The sequence below is a fragment of the Entelurus aequoreus genome, linkage group LG06 (assembly GCF_033978785.1).
Source record: "Entelurus aequoreus isolate RoL-2023_Sb linkage group LG06, RoL_Eaeq_v1.1, whole genome shotgun sequence".
NCBI lineage: Eukaryota > Metazoa > Chordata > Actinopteri > Syngnathiformes > Syngnathidae > Entelurus > Entelurus aequoreus.
This window is the reverse complement of record NC_084736.1, coordinates 70760238-70777798: the sequence shown is the minus strand read 5'-3', so window position 1 is coordinate 70777798 and position 17561 is coordinate 70760238. Positions and strand designations below refer to the sequence as shown.

The following is a 17561-nucleotide window of genomic DNA, read 5'->3' as shown; positions in this document are numbered from 1 at the left end:
TTTAATCATTTAATAAGCAAATGAATTAAATCATAAATATATTCAATCAACTCCCTAAAAAGTATGAGTATATCCTCCTTCCAAAAAGGTTTCAGACCAAAGCAGTGATTGGACTAGATTTGTATTAGCCCCGCCCACTGACTTTGATGGGTGAGTTTGACATCCATCCATCCATCTATTTTCTTGACAGGTAGATTAAATTCACAAACTACACATGTTCATTAAATAATCAAATTCATTATTAAATTATGATACTGTGATTAATTTAATCAAAAACTAAATAAATAAATCGTTAAATTATGACATAAATAAATGATAAAATAATCATCTTAAATTATTGAATTAAAACATGAAATAATAAAAAAATAAATCATTAAATTGTAATTTAATCAATATGATTGTGAAATAGTAAAGTGTAAGGAAGAATAGGATGGATGTAAATTATGAAGGGTCAAATGGGATAAAATTAAATAAATAAATACATGCTTAAATGTGTCATTATTTCATTATACTTTGTATTAAGTACATACATGGTATTAAATGTGTCATTAATTCATGTAATTTATAATTACATTTAATTATTTAAACATTTAATAATTATTGATTTCATTGACTTAGTATTTAATGTTTTTTTCATTATTTAATTATTTAGTTTAAACTGTACTCATATATTTTCGAGAGTTGGTGGTAGATATTTAGCTATTTAATTCAATCAATAATGAAATGATTAAATATTTAAATAATAAATTAAATGACTAAATGTAATTTTACATGGAAGAAATTAATAACACATTTATGTATTTATTTCCAATTATAATTCATTAGTGACACATCTACGTAACGGTTATAATATTTATTTATTTAATTGTGTCCCATTTGACTCTCTGTACATTCATTTTGGAGTTCTAATGGAATGTCTTTGATCCAATTATACAATTCTCTTCGAGATTGAGATGCTCTCCTCATAGCTATATTGTCACAATATTGGTGTTGTGGGGTTGACATCATTGTATCATAATTACCATCATGTTGAAGAAAAAATCAGTATAAAAACTAAATATTAGGGAAATTATTTTCAATGCAGTATAGGAGTTTCCAATGTAATTTACATTTTTTGCCAAAAAATTAAAATTGTTGAAAAAATGAAGTGCCTTGTAGAAGGAGTTTAATTATTTTATGTTTGCATCTCAAAAGGTTTCCACAAATCATGACAGTGAGTTGTTCTTTTCCACCCGCAGGAACTTCAACTCAGACTACCTGTCATGTGACTGTGGGCTGCGCTGGGTCCCGGGCTTCTTCCGCAGCAGCTCAGCCCGACTCGGGGATGAAACCCTGTGTGCTTATCCAAAAACGCTGAGAGGAAAACCCCTTCGTGGACTAAGAGAAAGCCAGCTGAGCTGTGGTGAGTGAATTGGTGCATTCATTTTTCAAATCTATCCCCCTCAGTATTAGACGCGCACCGATCACACATGTGTCTTATCCATCATGTCAGACGGTCCCCTGGAGCTGCACACCCTGACACTGCTGCCCTCTCAGCGGCAGGTGGTCTTCAAAGGCGATCGGCTGCCGTTCCACTGCACCTCCGGCCTCGTGGACAAAGTCACCTCTCTGCACTGGCGTCACAATGGTCAGCTAGTGACCTCTGACCCCGACATGGGCGTCCAGTTGGAGAGCAACGTCCTGCACGACTGCACCTTTATTACCAGGTGAAGACATGGCCCTCAGGCTTTATTTAAAAGTTCTCAGTGACTGTGTGCACTAATGTGTCACATGTATGCTTAATATGCAGTGAGCTTATTCTATTCAACGTACATGTGGAGGCCAGTGGAGAGTGGGAGTGTGTGGTTACGACTGGGAGGGGCAACTCATCTCGCACTGTTGAAATAGTGGTGCTGGAGAACAGCGCCTCCTTCTGCCCAGAGGATAAAGTTGTCAACAACCGGGGCGAGTTCAGGTTAGTTACAGTCACACGTATCAACACAGCATGTTTACGTTTGCATGCTTCTCATTCTTCTCTGGCGGAAAAACTTGCAGATGGCCAAGAACTCTGGCAGGCATCACCTCCCATCAGTACTGCCTGCAGCTGCGTTACCCCTCCATGTCTGTAGAGGGCGGCATAGAGCAGAAGAAAGCCTCTCGTGTATGTGACCGCTTTGGAGAGTGGCAGGAAGGCAACTACACCAACTGTCACTACACTAACGACATCACCCGTGTCCTGCATACCTTCATCCTGGTCAGTAATGTTGTGCTCAGTGCTTCATCCCAAGTGCAGGACTAATAGACTAAAAAAACTCCTTTGTCCCACACGCCATCAGACTGTGCAACTCCTCTCTGGGGGGGGAGGGGGGTACTAGGATGACAGGGGACGCAAAGCAATAATAATACTGAAATAAACAGCAACAAAAAACAGTGCAATAACAGTGCAATACATTTTAAAGGTGCAATATACACATCACATCTTTCATATAATCGACAGTATTACCCTTTTTCTTCTTTTTTAAAAATTTTTTTTTATTTATTTTTTTCATAACATGGTCACTACTGCCTAGTTTCTCTTGTTATATTCTTATTTTTACTGTTGTATTTTTATTCTTATTGTTACTTTTTATTTGTATCCTTATTGTTATATTTTCTATTTTATTTCCATTTATACCTCCATTATTTACTTTTTAGATTATTTTAAATTATATCTCAATTCTGTACACTGCTATTGGAATTTAAATTTTCCTAAGGGAACTCTCCTGAAGGAATCAATAAAGTACTATCTATCTATACAGCCCTTTGAGACACTTGTGATTTAGGGCTATATAAATAAACATTGATCGATCTATCTATCTATCTATCTATCTATCTATCTATCTATCTATCTATCTATCTATCTGTCTCGCCTATTAAACATTGTCTATTATTTGATTTCTATTCCAGAGGCCCATCAATACATCGAATGCTGTTACTTTGGCCCACCAAGTGCGCACGTACACTCTGGAGGCGGCAGGCTTCACTGACTCAGTGGATGTGCTCTATGTCGCACAAATGATGGAGAAGTTTATGGAATATGTCAGACAGCTGCAAGAGGTTTGGCTGAAGTTCAACACACATTGCAAATGAATATACAGTACACTAATGGACCTAACACGTCCCCTGCACTTTTTCAAAAGGCAATTTCTGTCCCCTGCTCTTTTGACCATCCAAAGATAATGTAACGCTATTGAATGGAGACAAGTCAAACACTTGTGCCAGGCGGAAAACCTCCGTTCAGAGTGAAGCTTGTCCCTTTAGACCGTTCTCAAGCTCATTAATTGGCTTTATGGGCATGCTGTCTTGCCAACGTGACAAAAATTCACAGCACGAAGCAGCTGACCAATCGGCGGTCAGATGTGCGATAAAAGCTAGTCGCAATCATTCACAAAAGAGATATTTGTGATGAAAATATTTTTAAAACGTTGTAAAATAAAAATGTCAGTAAATGACAGGGTGTCAAATAATGACAGGGTGCTTTATATAAAATGTAATATCACGTCATTTAAAATTACGTCAGACTTTGGTGGTCCAGCAGTGAAATATGATGTGGAGAGAGGAAAGTGGACAGCCCATAATTGTTTCATTTATTGGTAATTTGGATATTTTGCACTATAAATAAATAAATAACTCAATATTACAAAACATGCATCCTATCCTTCAAACCACACCCCCTGTACTCTAGCCAATTATGTCTCCCCCACTTCTGAATTTGACATTTCATCCCTGAGTACACTCACTGGCCATTGGTCAGTGTATGTTTTGGTTGTTGAATTTGCGTTTCATGAATGGGAATTGAAAACAAAAAAAATGTTTGTTTGAATTTCCTTTATGAAATACAAAAAAGGGACATGATAGAAAATGGCGATAAAAAATAGATGAATGGACGCATGGAACTACATTTTTTTTTTAAATGCAAAACAAAGCTTTCAGTGTCAAACAAAAACTAAATCGAAAAACTGTTTTATTTTCATTTTATATTTTATATAATAATTTAAATCAGAATTCAGGAGAAAAGAAAAAAAATATATATATTTTTTGTTGCTATTCAAAGACAAGACTGGTCTGGCCTGTAGGAAAAAAAATGTGGGCTGTCAGATGAGTAATTATTTAAATCACATTACTCACAGTTTTAAACTGGGATTAATCATGACTAACCATGGGTTATTACTTGCTTGCATAATTTAAACTAACTTTAAGAGCCCAATATTTGGACACAAATGCAATTTTATTGACAGAATGTCATACAGGAACATTTTTAAAATGTTTTACTTAAATGCATTTAATATATTTAATCAAAAATGTACTAACAATTTTATTTAAAGCACAATCTGAGTTTATTTAGAAGTGAAATTTACGAGCGAGCACAACCTCCTCCCTCATCGTTGCACTGATGTATGCATTGACCCAAACACTGACCAGATAGCAACACACCTTTCAGGTTAAAAGAACATCCATCCATCCATTTTCTACCGCTATGTGCGATCAAAATAAATTGCGAGATTAATCTGCAAATATACATGATAATTGTGATAATTAATTGTGATTAATCACACAAGTTAACTTCCTATTTTGGACAGCCCTAAAAAAACAGTGTATCCTGCGTTTATATAAGAAATATACATTGATCCACGATCATCTTGTCTTTCTGACGAACGATACAAAACCACACTGTTTTTTGTTTCTACAAGACAGTCCGCTGTCTCGTCTTAAACTACCAACTTTCCGTTTAGGTGTCAGAATGTGAAAAAAAAAACATGTTTTTTGAAATTTTTTTAATTTTTACTGACTGTCAATATCATTTGTTTGCTTTGGTAAATGTAAAATGAGAATCAGACAGTTTATTTTTATTTTTATTTTTTTATCGTGTTATTGCTCTTCCATACTGCAAAAGAGAGTAATTGTTTATCAGTTTCATTTATTTATTCCAAAAATGAAAGTAAAATAAACCAATCGTTTTTTTTGTTTTTTTGCCCAATCATGATAAAAAATTCATTGACTAAAATATTAACATTGCACAATTGTAAAAAAAATTCAAGCAATGATCCAAAATTCTGCAAAAGACACAAAAGTCTAGCTTTGACTGATAGATTCAGACCTAATGTAATCTATAATGTTTGTCACTGGGTGCCATTGGTAGTGCAGGCTCACATTATTCACCAGCCCTCAGTCGGCTGGGATAGGTTCCAGCTTCCCTGTGACTCTGAACAGGATGAGCAGTATTAAAAGAATGGATGTTTATTATTGAAGTTGCAGCTTGCAACCGGGTAGAACTGCTCTGTATTGTCATAAATAAGGACACACTTTGAGTCAATTTATGTTCATAAAGATATAATTATACTCTTAACAATAACATTGGATTAAACATTTTTACTTTAGGGCCCAAAAAGGTACGAGTGTTTTGCCAAACTGTTAAAAGTGTGGAGGTTACAAAAGCACACATTGACCAGTCAAAACATTTAGTATCAGATACGAAATTTAGGTTTGAAGTTGAGGGGCCTCAACTGTCTTGCGTACAAGGGGTGCAGCTTGAAGAGGGTGTGGTTTGAAGGGATTAAATGCATGTTATGGAGTAAAATTAATGGGAAACAAATTGTTTAATAACTATTTTTTGTATAAAATAATAAAATGAAATAAATAACTTCACTTTGTTTTTTCAAGATTGCATTTTTCAAGATCGTTTTTTTTGTCTTACCTGTTTGTGATTCATAATGTCGTGTGGTAGCCAACTTGACCTTATCTCGCTTTTGACTGCTGATTGGTCAGCTGCTGCATGCTGTTAATCATTGTCACATTGGCAGGAAGGTAGCCGCAGAAATGAGCTCGTGGGCGGTCTAAAGGGACAAGCTTCAGCCTGAGCGGCCGTTTTCCGCCTGGCACTAGTGTTTGACTTGTCTCCGTTCAATATAGTAACATTATTTTTGGAGGTTAAAATGTGCAGGGGATAAAAAACTGCTTTTTAGTTGTATTTGTTTTTTTAGGTTGGTACTGAAATAACATGGATATTATTATCTTTTTAAAAGCAGGATTTTAGATGCAGCTGCTGTACTAAACCTCAAGAAAATGTGCAAGTGCGCTGTACATAATAATGTGTTTCTATGTCTGCTCCAGTTGCCAGAGGTGTTGGTAGAGATGGGGAGTAACCTGATGCAAGTGGATGATCAGATCCTGGCTATGGCCCAGCGAGAGAAAAGAGCCTGCAGCTCCATTGTGGGCTCTTTGGAGTCTCTGGCTTGGCCTAAACTGCACAGCCATGCTCAGGATTTCTCTATGGTATAAGAACTCTTATATGATATGTTTCATTTATTTTTTAATCGGGTTTGGACAGGACTTTATAGTTGAGTTCATGATGTGTACAGGTGTCAAAGAACATTGTGATGGAAGCACACTTAATTCGACCTGCCCACTTTACTGGCCTAACCTGCACTGCATATGAACGCCGAGAGCTCTCAGCAGCCGTTGTGGGGATGGAAATACCAGAGCCCAGTCATGAGCAACAGCTTCGTTTTCGCTGCAGCACCGGCTCCCATAACACATCTCTGAACAATTTCCCCCTCAAGGTGAGATTTGAGTATGATGTTTGTGTATTTAGACCCATATCTAAACATTGATCAAGTATTGCTTTGTTTTGTTTTTTTCCTTCAGAATTCAGTAGCTGTGGCATCTGTGACTCTCCCTGCTACTTTGTTTCCCTCCGATGCGCCTACAGACTGTAAGCTGCAGTTTGTGGTCTTCCGAACTGGAAGCTTTTTCCCTCTAACTGGGAATTCAAGCAACGCTGCGGCACATTCCAGAAGACGCAGCGTTAACACTCCTGTCGTCTACGTAGGCCTGGGTGAGTGATCAAAGGGATATCTTTATTCCTTTTAATTTCAGCACTTTTTTTCTGCCATAATCAACTCCAACTGACAATCTTTCAATTTGGGAAGCTAAAAACAGGTTTCTAAACACAAGAAAGACTGATGAATCTACTACTTTCCTATACCTCAAGAATAAAACCTTTGCAATGCAAAAACATTAAGACCATAACGAGATTTTGTGATTAGCAGTTTTGATTGACACTGTCAATGAAGTATTTTTCAGTCCCACCAGGATTACTTTTCGCAGGTCTTTTTTTGTGATCATTGCGGCCTAAAATACTTCTAATCACGACAGCTTTTTTAAAAAAATTGCGCAAAAGTTGCAGTGGTTTGAGCCTAATTTTTTCCAATAACATTGGCTCACCTTGTGATTTCATTAATTTGATGTTAATGGTTTACGTGTTCCTTGTGAACTTAACTTCAAAAAGCATGGGAATCTCAAGAAAAATTGTAAAATAAATACTGTTTTGAGTTTTACTCGTTTTATACCGAATATGGCAGTTGAAGCACATACTCAGAGCTCGTTGTCAAATTTGTACTGTTATAATAAGGGATGTTCCGATTAGGGATTTATGCTGTCGATTCCGAAAATCCATGAATGAAATCGACATATATGAATACCGATACTGATCACATGTACTAACTGTAATTATTTTCTATGTATTTATTACGAGTATTATTGACAGTTTGACAATATCAGCACAATATTTTAACTAGTTCCTAATACTCTTTCTCTTGAGTTACATACAACATATTTGATCAAAGCAAAGTCAATAGTACACAATAAATTAACAAAATCAAAAACTACTATCTATTACCCATTTAAGTCCTGTTAGGCCTCAAAGTCCTCCTGTGTCCAGGAACTTATTCTCTGAGTTTGTAAACATTAACAACAATGTTATGTTTACTTTCACAAAAACATATGTATTTTGTGAAAGTAAAAATATTGATCTACTTACTCAACTATCAATCATATATGATATTACCCTTGGTGTCGACACTCTCAATTTATGGATCGATCAGCCAGGGGACTTAAAATAGCTAGAGGGGATAAGCGTTTGTGATTAGCATTAAAGGCAATAATCGGCAATGGCGATCACATACTTTTTCAAGAAAATGCCTGATACTGATCGGTGACCGATCGATGGGCACATCCCTAGATTTAATTAATTATAACTAATTATAATATGTAACAATTAATTACTATTACAGAAAGAAACACCACAAAAGACTTCCTTATTGTCCGCCATCTGCTCTGTTGTCCACAAGTTACAGACATTCTCCGTGTATGTTTTTCACTTGAAAAGTGTTTGTCGATCTTAAACGTTCGTTTATGTCTCAACAGATTTACCCCCGCACGATAAGAGCTTTGTTATACGGTTGAAAGTGATCTATAAGATTTTTTTTTTATTGGCAAGTGAGAGACAATGAAAAATTATCATCACACTTCAACATCTCCGTCATGTAAATGCTGCCTCTTTGCTAGGTCAGCACTGCAAATCAAAATATGTTCTTAATTGTCTTATCCTGGATAAATAAATGTTAAACAAATATACGTATAAATACATGTAAACTAGGAAGTCCGAGTGTTGCTATGTGCTACATTACCCAGATGTCTTAGCGGCATAGACTGAAATAGGAAGTAGTTCTGAACTATGCATGGGGATGACAATTTTGTCTTTTTTTTTGCAATAAAAGGTTAATATATTGTTACACTATGTTGTTCCTGCTTTGTCTGCACAAGAAACAAACGTAAGTGGTTATTGGACAGTTGATGTGTGTGTTTGAGCGCTGTTCAGAGACAAATATTATTGAGGAAAAAAATGCTGATTGGCCAAAATGTGTGGGGGTAAGTTGTGGGCATTGGACAAAGTTGCAAAACTGGACATAATTTCTTGAGATTGGTTGAATTTGCGTGAATTGGCACAATAGTGACGTAGCGAAATCCTGGATGGACTGATTCATTTAGCATTATTTCGTATTATTGTGTGCAATTAGGCCAGTGTTTTTCAACCACTGTGCCGTGAGATACAGTCTGGTGTGCCGTGGGAGATTATCTCATTTCACCTATTTGGGTTAAAAATATTTTTTGCAAACGAGTAATTAATCTGCAAATGATGTGTTGTTATTGAGTGTCGGTGCTGTCGAGAGCTCGGCAGAGTAACCGTGTAATACTCTTCCATATCAGTAGGTGGCAGCCGGTAGCTAATTGCTTTGTAGATGTCGGGAACAGCGGGAGGCAGCGTGCAGGTAAAAAGGTATCTAATGCTTAAACCAAAAATACACAAAAGGTGAGTGCCCCTAAGAAAAGGCATTGAAGCTTAGAGATGGCTATGCAGAACGAAACTAAAACTGAACTGGCTACAAAGTCAACAAAAACAGAATGCTGGACGACAGCAAAGACTTACTGTGGAGCAAAGATGGCGTCCACAATGTACATCCGAACATGACATGACAATCAACAATGTCCCCACAAAGAAGGATAAAAACAACTAAAATATTCTTGATTGCTAAAACAAAGTAGATGCGGGGAATATCGCTCAAAGGAAGACATGAAACTGCTACAAGAAAATACCAAAAAAAGAGAAAAAGCCTCCAAAATAGGAGCGCAAGACAAGAACTAAAACACTACACACGGGAAAACAGCAAAAAACTTAAAATAAGTCACGGCGTGATGTGACAGGTTGTGACAATACACCTACTTTGAGACAAGAGCTATATTGATGCATGGTTGGTTATGGTTTAAAGTCGTATCCAACAATTGCGACGACGACTTTTTACTGTCAAATGATTTCTGCTGGTGGTGTGCCTCCGGATTTTTTCAACACAAAAAATGTGCCTTGGCTCAAAAATGTTGAAAAACACTGTTGTAGACTACTAGGCTGCATTATAATGAGAGCTGGTTTACCTTCTTACATTTCTTCTGCTTCTTATAATAATATAGATGGCTGCAGAATGTGGAACCACTCGGAGCCTATCTGGGTGTCAGTGCGCCACTTGTCCCCGGGGAGCGATGCAGTGGCGGCCCAGTGGAGCCAGAAGACGCTGGACAAACATGGAGGCTGGAGCCATGAGGGATGCCAGCTGGTGCACAGTGACAGCAGCACCTCCACCATGCGTTGTTCTCTGCTTGGCAACTATGCTGTGCTGCACGTATGAAATCACACTTTGAGCCTCCCCGGTGGATTAAGTCGTACTGTAATTTACGTTGTTGTTTTTCTTGTCCAGGAGGTGCCAAATTTCCCCAACTCTAGACCTGTGTCTGTCAGTGTGCTCCACCCTGTGGTGTATGCCTGTACTGCAATACTCCTCCTTTGCCTCTTCACCATCATCATCACACACATACTACACCACAGGCATGTCATACAAAGTTACATAACCACACATAGGCCAAACACTCATGTCTGTTTTTTTCCTCAACAGTTCCATTCACATTTCAAGAAAAAGCTGGCACACATTACTGAACACCTGCTTTCACATCGCCATGACAACAGCCATCTACGCAGGAGGCATAAGCTTGACCAGCTACCCGATTGTTTGTCAAGCTGTAAGTGCGTGCTTGTTATTCTATCCTGTCATGAGTGCAGTAGGCTTGACATGTGAGCAATATGCAACAGGTGGGCATCGCCTTGCACTATTCCTCGCTGTCGACTTTGCTGTGGATCGGGGTCAGTGCCAGGGTCATCTACAAAGAAGCTATGTGGAGAATGCCGCGGCAACAGGAAGGGGATTCCTCTGTTCCACCTACTCAGCGACCTATGCTCAGGTCAGAGCAAGAACACCTTCAGCCTCCTCTCGTACCATAAGAGTGTTGCGAGCAGTCAGTATGGTTTAAGATTTGGACAGATGCAGATGTCCTTGTGCTCGACCACCCATAACGCCCACTATGAAATGAGTCATTGTACCCGACAACCAAAGTCCCTCTGTTTTTGTGAAACCTTGAAGGCTTTCTGTATAAGACACAAAAAGCAATAAACCGAGATGAAGCAGGCGAGAAGAATGTATGAATCCAGTAAAAGTGAGGGCTTGCTGTAAATCTAAAAGGGAGATTCAGTGTTCCCAAATAATTCCTTCTGTTTCGCCTCCCCCTGGCCTCATCTTGCCCCTGTGATCCCAGAGCAAAGATCATGCACAGTGCTTCTCCTCCACATTCGCCTTTGTTGCCGCTATAAGGCACCGCTCCGCAATAAATTATTGCCCGTGCTGACCTTTGCCCAGGATCACACGGCTCTATTCATATTCCAGAGACATGACCCAGGCTTGCATGTATAAGATGTGTGTTTTTACTCTCATTCAAGGTTCTATTTAATAGCTGGTGGAGTCCCTCTTATTATTTGTGGGATCACGGCAGCTGTCAATGTCAGCAACTACGGAGACAACAGCCCTTAGTGAGTACTTGTCTTTTTGGTCCTTCGACCCCTTGACCTGAAGTTGTTATGTTTAGTGCCAAAGTGGCTAATTCAGTGAATGATGTTCTTGTTCTGCTGCTACCCTTCGTGAATTTTTACTGCTACTCTTGCAGCTGCTGGCTGGTGTGGCGCCCCAGCCTGGGGGCTTTCTTTGTCCCGGCGAGCCTAGTGGTGTTGGTGACCTGGATCTACTTCCTGTGCACTGTGTTCTGCCTAAGGCGCCGTGCAACCAAAGAATGCACCGGAACCACTCTGCCCTCTCCTGTGACTGAGAGTCAGCCCGCACTGGCAGGAAGCATCAGCCTCCGCTCTACGGACTCCGTTCTGGGTCCTATAAACACTAATGTGGCTCTGGAGGACCAGTACCCACTGAAGACACAGTTCTTAGTACTGGTGGCCACCCACTTCCTGTTTTTGACCCTGTGGTGCTGCGGGGCCATGGCAGTGTGGCTGACCGGGCACACTAGCTTGTTGTTTAGTTCGCTCTACGGAATGGTCGCCATAGCCCTGGGGGTGTTCCTGGTGGTGCACCACTGCTTCCGACGTGTGGATGTGCAAGCTTCGTGGCTGCCCTGCTGCCCGGGTCACGGCCACTCCCATCCTGTGTCTACCTACGCCCACACCTGCACCACAGGAACCGGAGTGCAAACCTCTGAGCAGGGGTCGCAACTGCTCATCAGCTGCCACCCACCTGGTGACTCGCACAACTCTTCGTCTGCCAGGTCGTCATCCACACCCAGTGGTATCAGCAGTGTCGGACCTGGGCCCTGCAAGCTCACTAACTTGCTACAGGTGGCGCAAGACACGCCGAGCAACACTTCGTGGGCCGCTGCCGCGAACAACATCGGCACCAGCACCGACAATGTCACCAAGCCGACAAACAGTACTCTTCCCAGCACTAACTCTGCAGTACATCCTCAGAGAAGGAAAGTAAATAGTAGGACTAAGCAAGGCAGTAGCCAGCATCACCATCGAGGTGAAGGCAGAGGTCACTATCGCCTCAAAGCTCTAAGGACGGCGGGAGGTGGGGGCAGCCTCGGAGCTTTGGGTCCTCCAGGCTTGGAGCACCTCAGCTCATCACATGCGGTTCATAAACAAGCCACCAGTGAGAACGGGAGCATCCATCACAGCCTCCCAGAGAGCCATGCAGGCCCGCTGACGAACGGAAAGCGGGTGGGTGAGTCCGTGGCCACCAGCCCTTCAGAAGGCAGCGACGGGGGGAGCAGTGGCAGCCGCAAACCCTACCCTCTTCCTCCCTCCGCGGCCAGCAGGGCAGCCATGAACGGAGCCCAGAGACGATGCATCAGCAGGGACAATCTGAAACTCGCAGCCGCTGCAGAGCGGGATGCCAAGCGCTGCTCCTACCCTTTGAACAGCGTCACCACGACTGTGCCGGGGGCGGCGGCGGCCCCAAACGGCACGTTGAAAAACTCCATTCTCGAGCTAGAAATTGAAGTTAGCGGCACAGATCAGTCCCAAAGTTCTGTCGGAGTGAAGAACAGTTTATGGAAGAGCGAAACCACAGTGTAACTTGTACACAGACTTCAGTTGTGAATGTGTTCTATTTTACAGTCTTTTAAAGGGGTCATATAATGCAAAACCAGCTTTTCTTACCTATTGGTAGGTAGGTCTTTATTGTCATTGCACAAGTACAACAAAACTTTGTTTTCAGCACAAACCCGTTCAAGATTGGACAAACAAACAGTGTACAAGGTTACAGAACAGGAACGCTGATGGGTCGCCACAAGGCGCCCCGTAAAAGATGGGAAATAGGTCAACGCTGGGGAAGGATGAGTAAAAAAATACAATCTAGATCAGGGGTAGGGAACCTATGGCTCTAGAGCCCGGTGCGGCTCTTTTGATGACTGCATCTGGCTCTCAGATAAATCTTAGCTGACATTGCTTAACACGATAAGTAATTAATAATTCCGCTGGTAATCACAGTGTTAAAAATAACATTCAGAATATAAAACATTCTCATGCATTTTAATCCATCAATCCGTTTTCTTCCGCACTTGTTCATTAATGGTAAGAAGTATTTGATTTATTATTGGTTAACTTCAGAATAACAATGTTATTAAAAAGAATAAGAGACTTATACTCAAAAAATGTTGGTCTTACTTAAAAATGCACACATTTAGTTGTATTCAGTGTTAAAACATATTAAATGGCTCTCACGGAAATACATTTTAAAATATTTGGCTTTCATGGCTCTCTCAGCCAAAAAGGTTCCAGACCCCTGATGTAGATCTTAGGAGCCCAGTCTGGAGTGGGAAAAAACCTCCATAGCAAAGCACATATACATATTACAACATACATCTCGAGATATCTAGCAACAGAGGGGAAGGAGTGGGGTCACGGTGGCAGGCTGCAGCTCTTCAGGCGCTGCCCATCCGTCCATCACTCCTAAGGGATGAACGGATACCGGTACAGGTTTATTGTGTTTTTGGGATCTCCATATTTCTGTAAAATTGTAATCCAAACCATGGAGGAGTGGTGGAGATTGTAATAAAACAGGTTTGCCTCTTTCCAAACAAGCCGTTTGGAATTTGAGACCATTGTGACAAATTTTGCCTAGGTTATACAATATATATGGTGTGGATTATTTTTTTCTATCCTCTCGTTGTGGGGCAGACTGGCTCGTACATGCACATGCATGCTAAAATCCTCTGTTGTTGCCATTTCTAATAAAAAAATAGCATGTAGTTCTAACTTATAACTGTCCGTAGACTTGATATGGAAGAGCTAAAAACTACAACTAAAAACTACTTAAGCACGTAAAAAAGACTCTTACAAAACGATGCATTCTGAAGAGAGTCAGAAAGTGACTTAAAGATGGTCTAAAACAGTGGTTCTCAAACTTATTTCACCAAGTACCACCTCAGAAAAAACTTAGCTCTCCAAGCACAACCATGAAGACCAACACTAAAACACAGTATTGTAGGCAGAGGTTTTATTTAACAAGTATATTTAATATTTTTGACCACTGTAACATTACACACAATTTGAACAGTAACACTGTGTTTGGAAAATAAAACAAAATTACATAAAAAAATGACTTAAAAATAAAACACTGCAACAATTTAAATTACTACATTTAAGAGCCTGCGCCACAATTTGAGAATCACTGATCTAAAAAAATCTATGCAACATTTTTACCAAAGCACCTCCATCACGTGTTATGTAGACCACAAAAAAAGTGCTTTAAATGGAGAAAAAAATCATAATATGACCCCTTTAAATGAGACGATTAAGTCAGATATTTCTACCGCTTATTATAATTTATAAACAATTAAAGATTCCAGAAAGCCACACTGGTACTTTTGTTTCAGTGGTAGAGAACTTGATGTGAAATTGTACAAAGAAAATCAGTCGAATAGGTTTTTAAAAAAGATAGGTGTTTATTTTATTCAGATGACAGTATTTCAAGATTATGCAAATATTGATTTGTGATTTGAGATGTTTAATGAGAGATTGTTTCTGTGCATTTTGGAAGACTGTCCATTGCTATAGTACAGCGTTATGCAATTACTTTGATATGTTTGCTGTAAGTATTTTTTGCATGAGCATTTTGTGTGTGTGTGTGTGTGTGTCTGTGTGTGTACGTGCGTGTGAATTTTGGCTGTACATAATGTCAATTAAAACAAAGCTATGTGGGACCTTTGAATACAGGATGCAAATGATATATTCTGTTTGTATGTAATCCCTTCAGCACTGAGGCATGGTTTCTCGTATCAAATGAAATCATTAAAAAATAAAATAAAATCAGGGCAAATATCAAACATTTCCTTTTCCACAATTAAAAACAGTATTACAGTCAATAGACAGGGGAACGCTTGAATTGCATGTTTGACTGCCCTCTTCTGGATGGGATTGGATTAGCTGCACCAGTTTGGAAAAGCATACATACAGATATAGGAATAATGTCAACACAAATCTACTCATCACCAAATCTTACATAATTCTGAATACACTTAAAATAAGTATATATTATTAAGTATATATATCAGCATATTTTTTTTCAGATTTGTCAGTTCTCTTTTTCAGTTGCATCAGTTCCAGCAGCATCTGACCTGCATAAGTCAATATTTCTGTTGCATGTTCTACTAAGGAAGTTGCATTAACAGGAACTTGGGCTTCCGTTATGCATCGTATTGTAATCGCCCGTTCTCATTGTTTGAAGGATGTCTTTGTGAAATACACAGAATGATACAGCATGTGTACCAGATCCAAATATGGACACTTTACTTGATTTAAGAGAGGATCGCAGATTTTCATCCATTAAATTTAGGATTTTGTGAGGGTGTGCATGTGTGTGTGGGCGATGGAAGCTAAAATATAAAAAAATCAAAGAGTCCTATTTTATTAACTGGCAATTTTATCATTGCTTATCTTAAAAGCAATATGGATACTGAGATCTGGGATATACACTAAATTGCCAAAAAGTATTTGGCCACCTGCCTTGACTCACATATAAACTTGAAGTGCCATCCCATTCCTAACCCATAGGGTTCAATATGATGTTGGTCCAGCTTTTGCAGCTATTACAGCTTCAACTCTTCTGGGAAGGCTGTCCACAAGGCTGCGGAGTGGGTTTATAGGAATTTTCCACCATTCTTCCAAAATCGCATTGGTGAGGTCACACACTGATGTTGGTCGAGAAGGCCTGGCTCTCAGTCCCCATTCTACTTCATCCCAAAGGTGTTCTATTGGGTTCAGGTCAGGACTCTGTGCAGGTCAGTCAAGTTCATCCTTACCAGACTCTGTAATCCATGTCTTTATGGACCTTGCTTTGTGCACTGGTGCACAGTCATGTTGGAAGAGGAAGGGGCCCGCTCCAAACTGTTCCCACAAGGTTGGGAGAATGGAATTGTCCAAAATGTTTTAGTATCCTGGAGCATTCAAAGTTCATTTCACTGGAAGTAAGGGGCCAAGCCCAACTTCTGAAAGAAAATCCCACACCATAATTCCTCCTCCACCAAATTTCACACTCTGCATAATGCAGTCCGAAATGTACCGTTCTCCTGGCAACCTAAAAAAAAAACAGACTCGTCCATCAGATTGCCAGATGGAAAAGTGTGATCCATCACTCCAGAGAAGGCGTCTCCACCGCTCTATAGTCCAGTGGCGACGTGCTTTACACCACTGCATCCGATGCTTTGCATTGGGCTTGGTGATGTATGGCTTAGATTAAGCTGCTCGGCCATGGAAACCCATTCCATGAAGCTCTCTGTGTACTGTACGTGGGCTAATTGTAAGGTCACATGAAGTTTGGAGCTCTGAAGCAACAGACTGTGCAGAAAGTCTTTGCACTATGCGCTTCAGCATCCGCTAGTGATGGGTCCGGCAACACCGATGCATCGGCGCATGCGTCGAGCTCATAGAGCGATACCCTGTGTCGGTGCGCGTATCGCTTTTAGAAAGTCACGTGACCGAACACGAGCTGTTTTGGTCACGTGACCGCTCATGAGCTGTTCTGGTCACGTGAACGCTCATGAACTGTATCGCACTGACACCTGCGCGCCAAACTGTTTATTAGGAAGCGGCGCAATGCGTGTTGTTGACGAACACCGTTAGGGCCGCTTGTTGTCACTGTCACTCAAAGTTGCATTTCAAAATTACACAGAATAAATGTGTTTGTTTTGTTTAGAATTCAGATGGGTTTGATTTGGTGCGCGACATACATTGGCTGTGCGGCGCACGGTGTGCGCGGAGGACGCTTGAGCACTGCGCAATTGCGCAGGCACGCACCTTAGAGGGAACGTTGCTCACAGGGCACAGAGGAGGCGTCAGTGCGATACAGTTCGCGTATCGGTCACGTGAACAAAGCAGCTCATGATCGGTCATGTGACTTTCTAAAAGCGGTACGCGCACCGACACAGGGTTTCGCTCTATGAGCTCGACGCATGCGCCGATGCATCTGTGTGGACCCATCACTACTGTTACTAGAGAAGGTATAGGAATGACGGCGTGGCAAAGTTGGTAGAGTGGCCGTGCCAGCAATCGGAGGGTTGCTGGTTACTGGGGTTCAATCCCCACCTTCTACCATCCTAGGCACGATACATGTTCACATTATTTGACTGTATCTAAAAAAGATAAAAATATATTTTTATTTAAATGAAGATATGAAATAATCCTAAATGAAATACAATGACTTGGTTTATATTATTGTATATACTAGGTCGGGGGTCGGCAACCCGCGGCTCTAGAGCCGCATGCGGCTCTTTAGCGCCGCCCTAGTGGCTCTCTGGAGATTTTTCAAAAATGTATGAAG

General features: G+C 40.4%; 1 protein-coding gene across 2 annotated transcripts in view; it reads left to right on the top strand.

Moving 5' to 3' along the window:
- adgra2 (adhesion G protein-coupled receptor A2) overlaps positions 1 to 15068 on the top strand; it is a 130966-nt gene extending 115898 nt beyond the window's left edge. For both annotated transcript variants that reach the window (XM_062051423.1, XM_062051422.1), the window contains 14 exons: positions 1239 to 1402; positions 1493 to 1706; positions 1790 to 1954; positions 2035 to 2233; positions 2926 to 3075; positions 6130 to 6291; positions 6378 to 6578; positions 6664 to 6853; positions 9823 to 10031; positions 10107 to 10234; positions 10302 to 10425; positions 10496 to 10644; positions 11177 to 11266; positions 11401 to 15068. In XM_062051423.1, the coding sequence (XP_061907407.1) occupies positions 1239 to 1402; positions 1493 to 1706; positions 1790 to 1954; positions 2035 to 2233; positions 2926 to 3075; positions 6130 to 6291; positions 6378 to 6578; positions 6664 to 6853; positions 9823 to 10031; positions 10107 to 10234; positions 10302 to 10425; positions 10496 to 10644; positions 11177 to 11266; positions 11401 to 12817 (3562 nt within the window). In that variant the 3' untranslated portion in view covers positions 12818 to 15068. The remainder of the gene's footprint in view (positions 1 to 1238; positions 1403 to 1492; positions 1707 to 1789; positions 1955 to 2034; positions 2234 to 2925; positions 3076 to 6129; positions 6292 to 6377; positions 6579 to 6663; positions 6854 to 9822; positions 10032 to 10106; positions 10235 to 10301; positions 10426 to 10495; positions 10645 to 11176; positions 11267 to 11400) is intronic.
- Positions 15069 to 17561: the final 2493 nt, after the last annotated feature.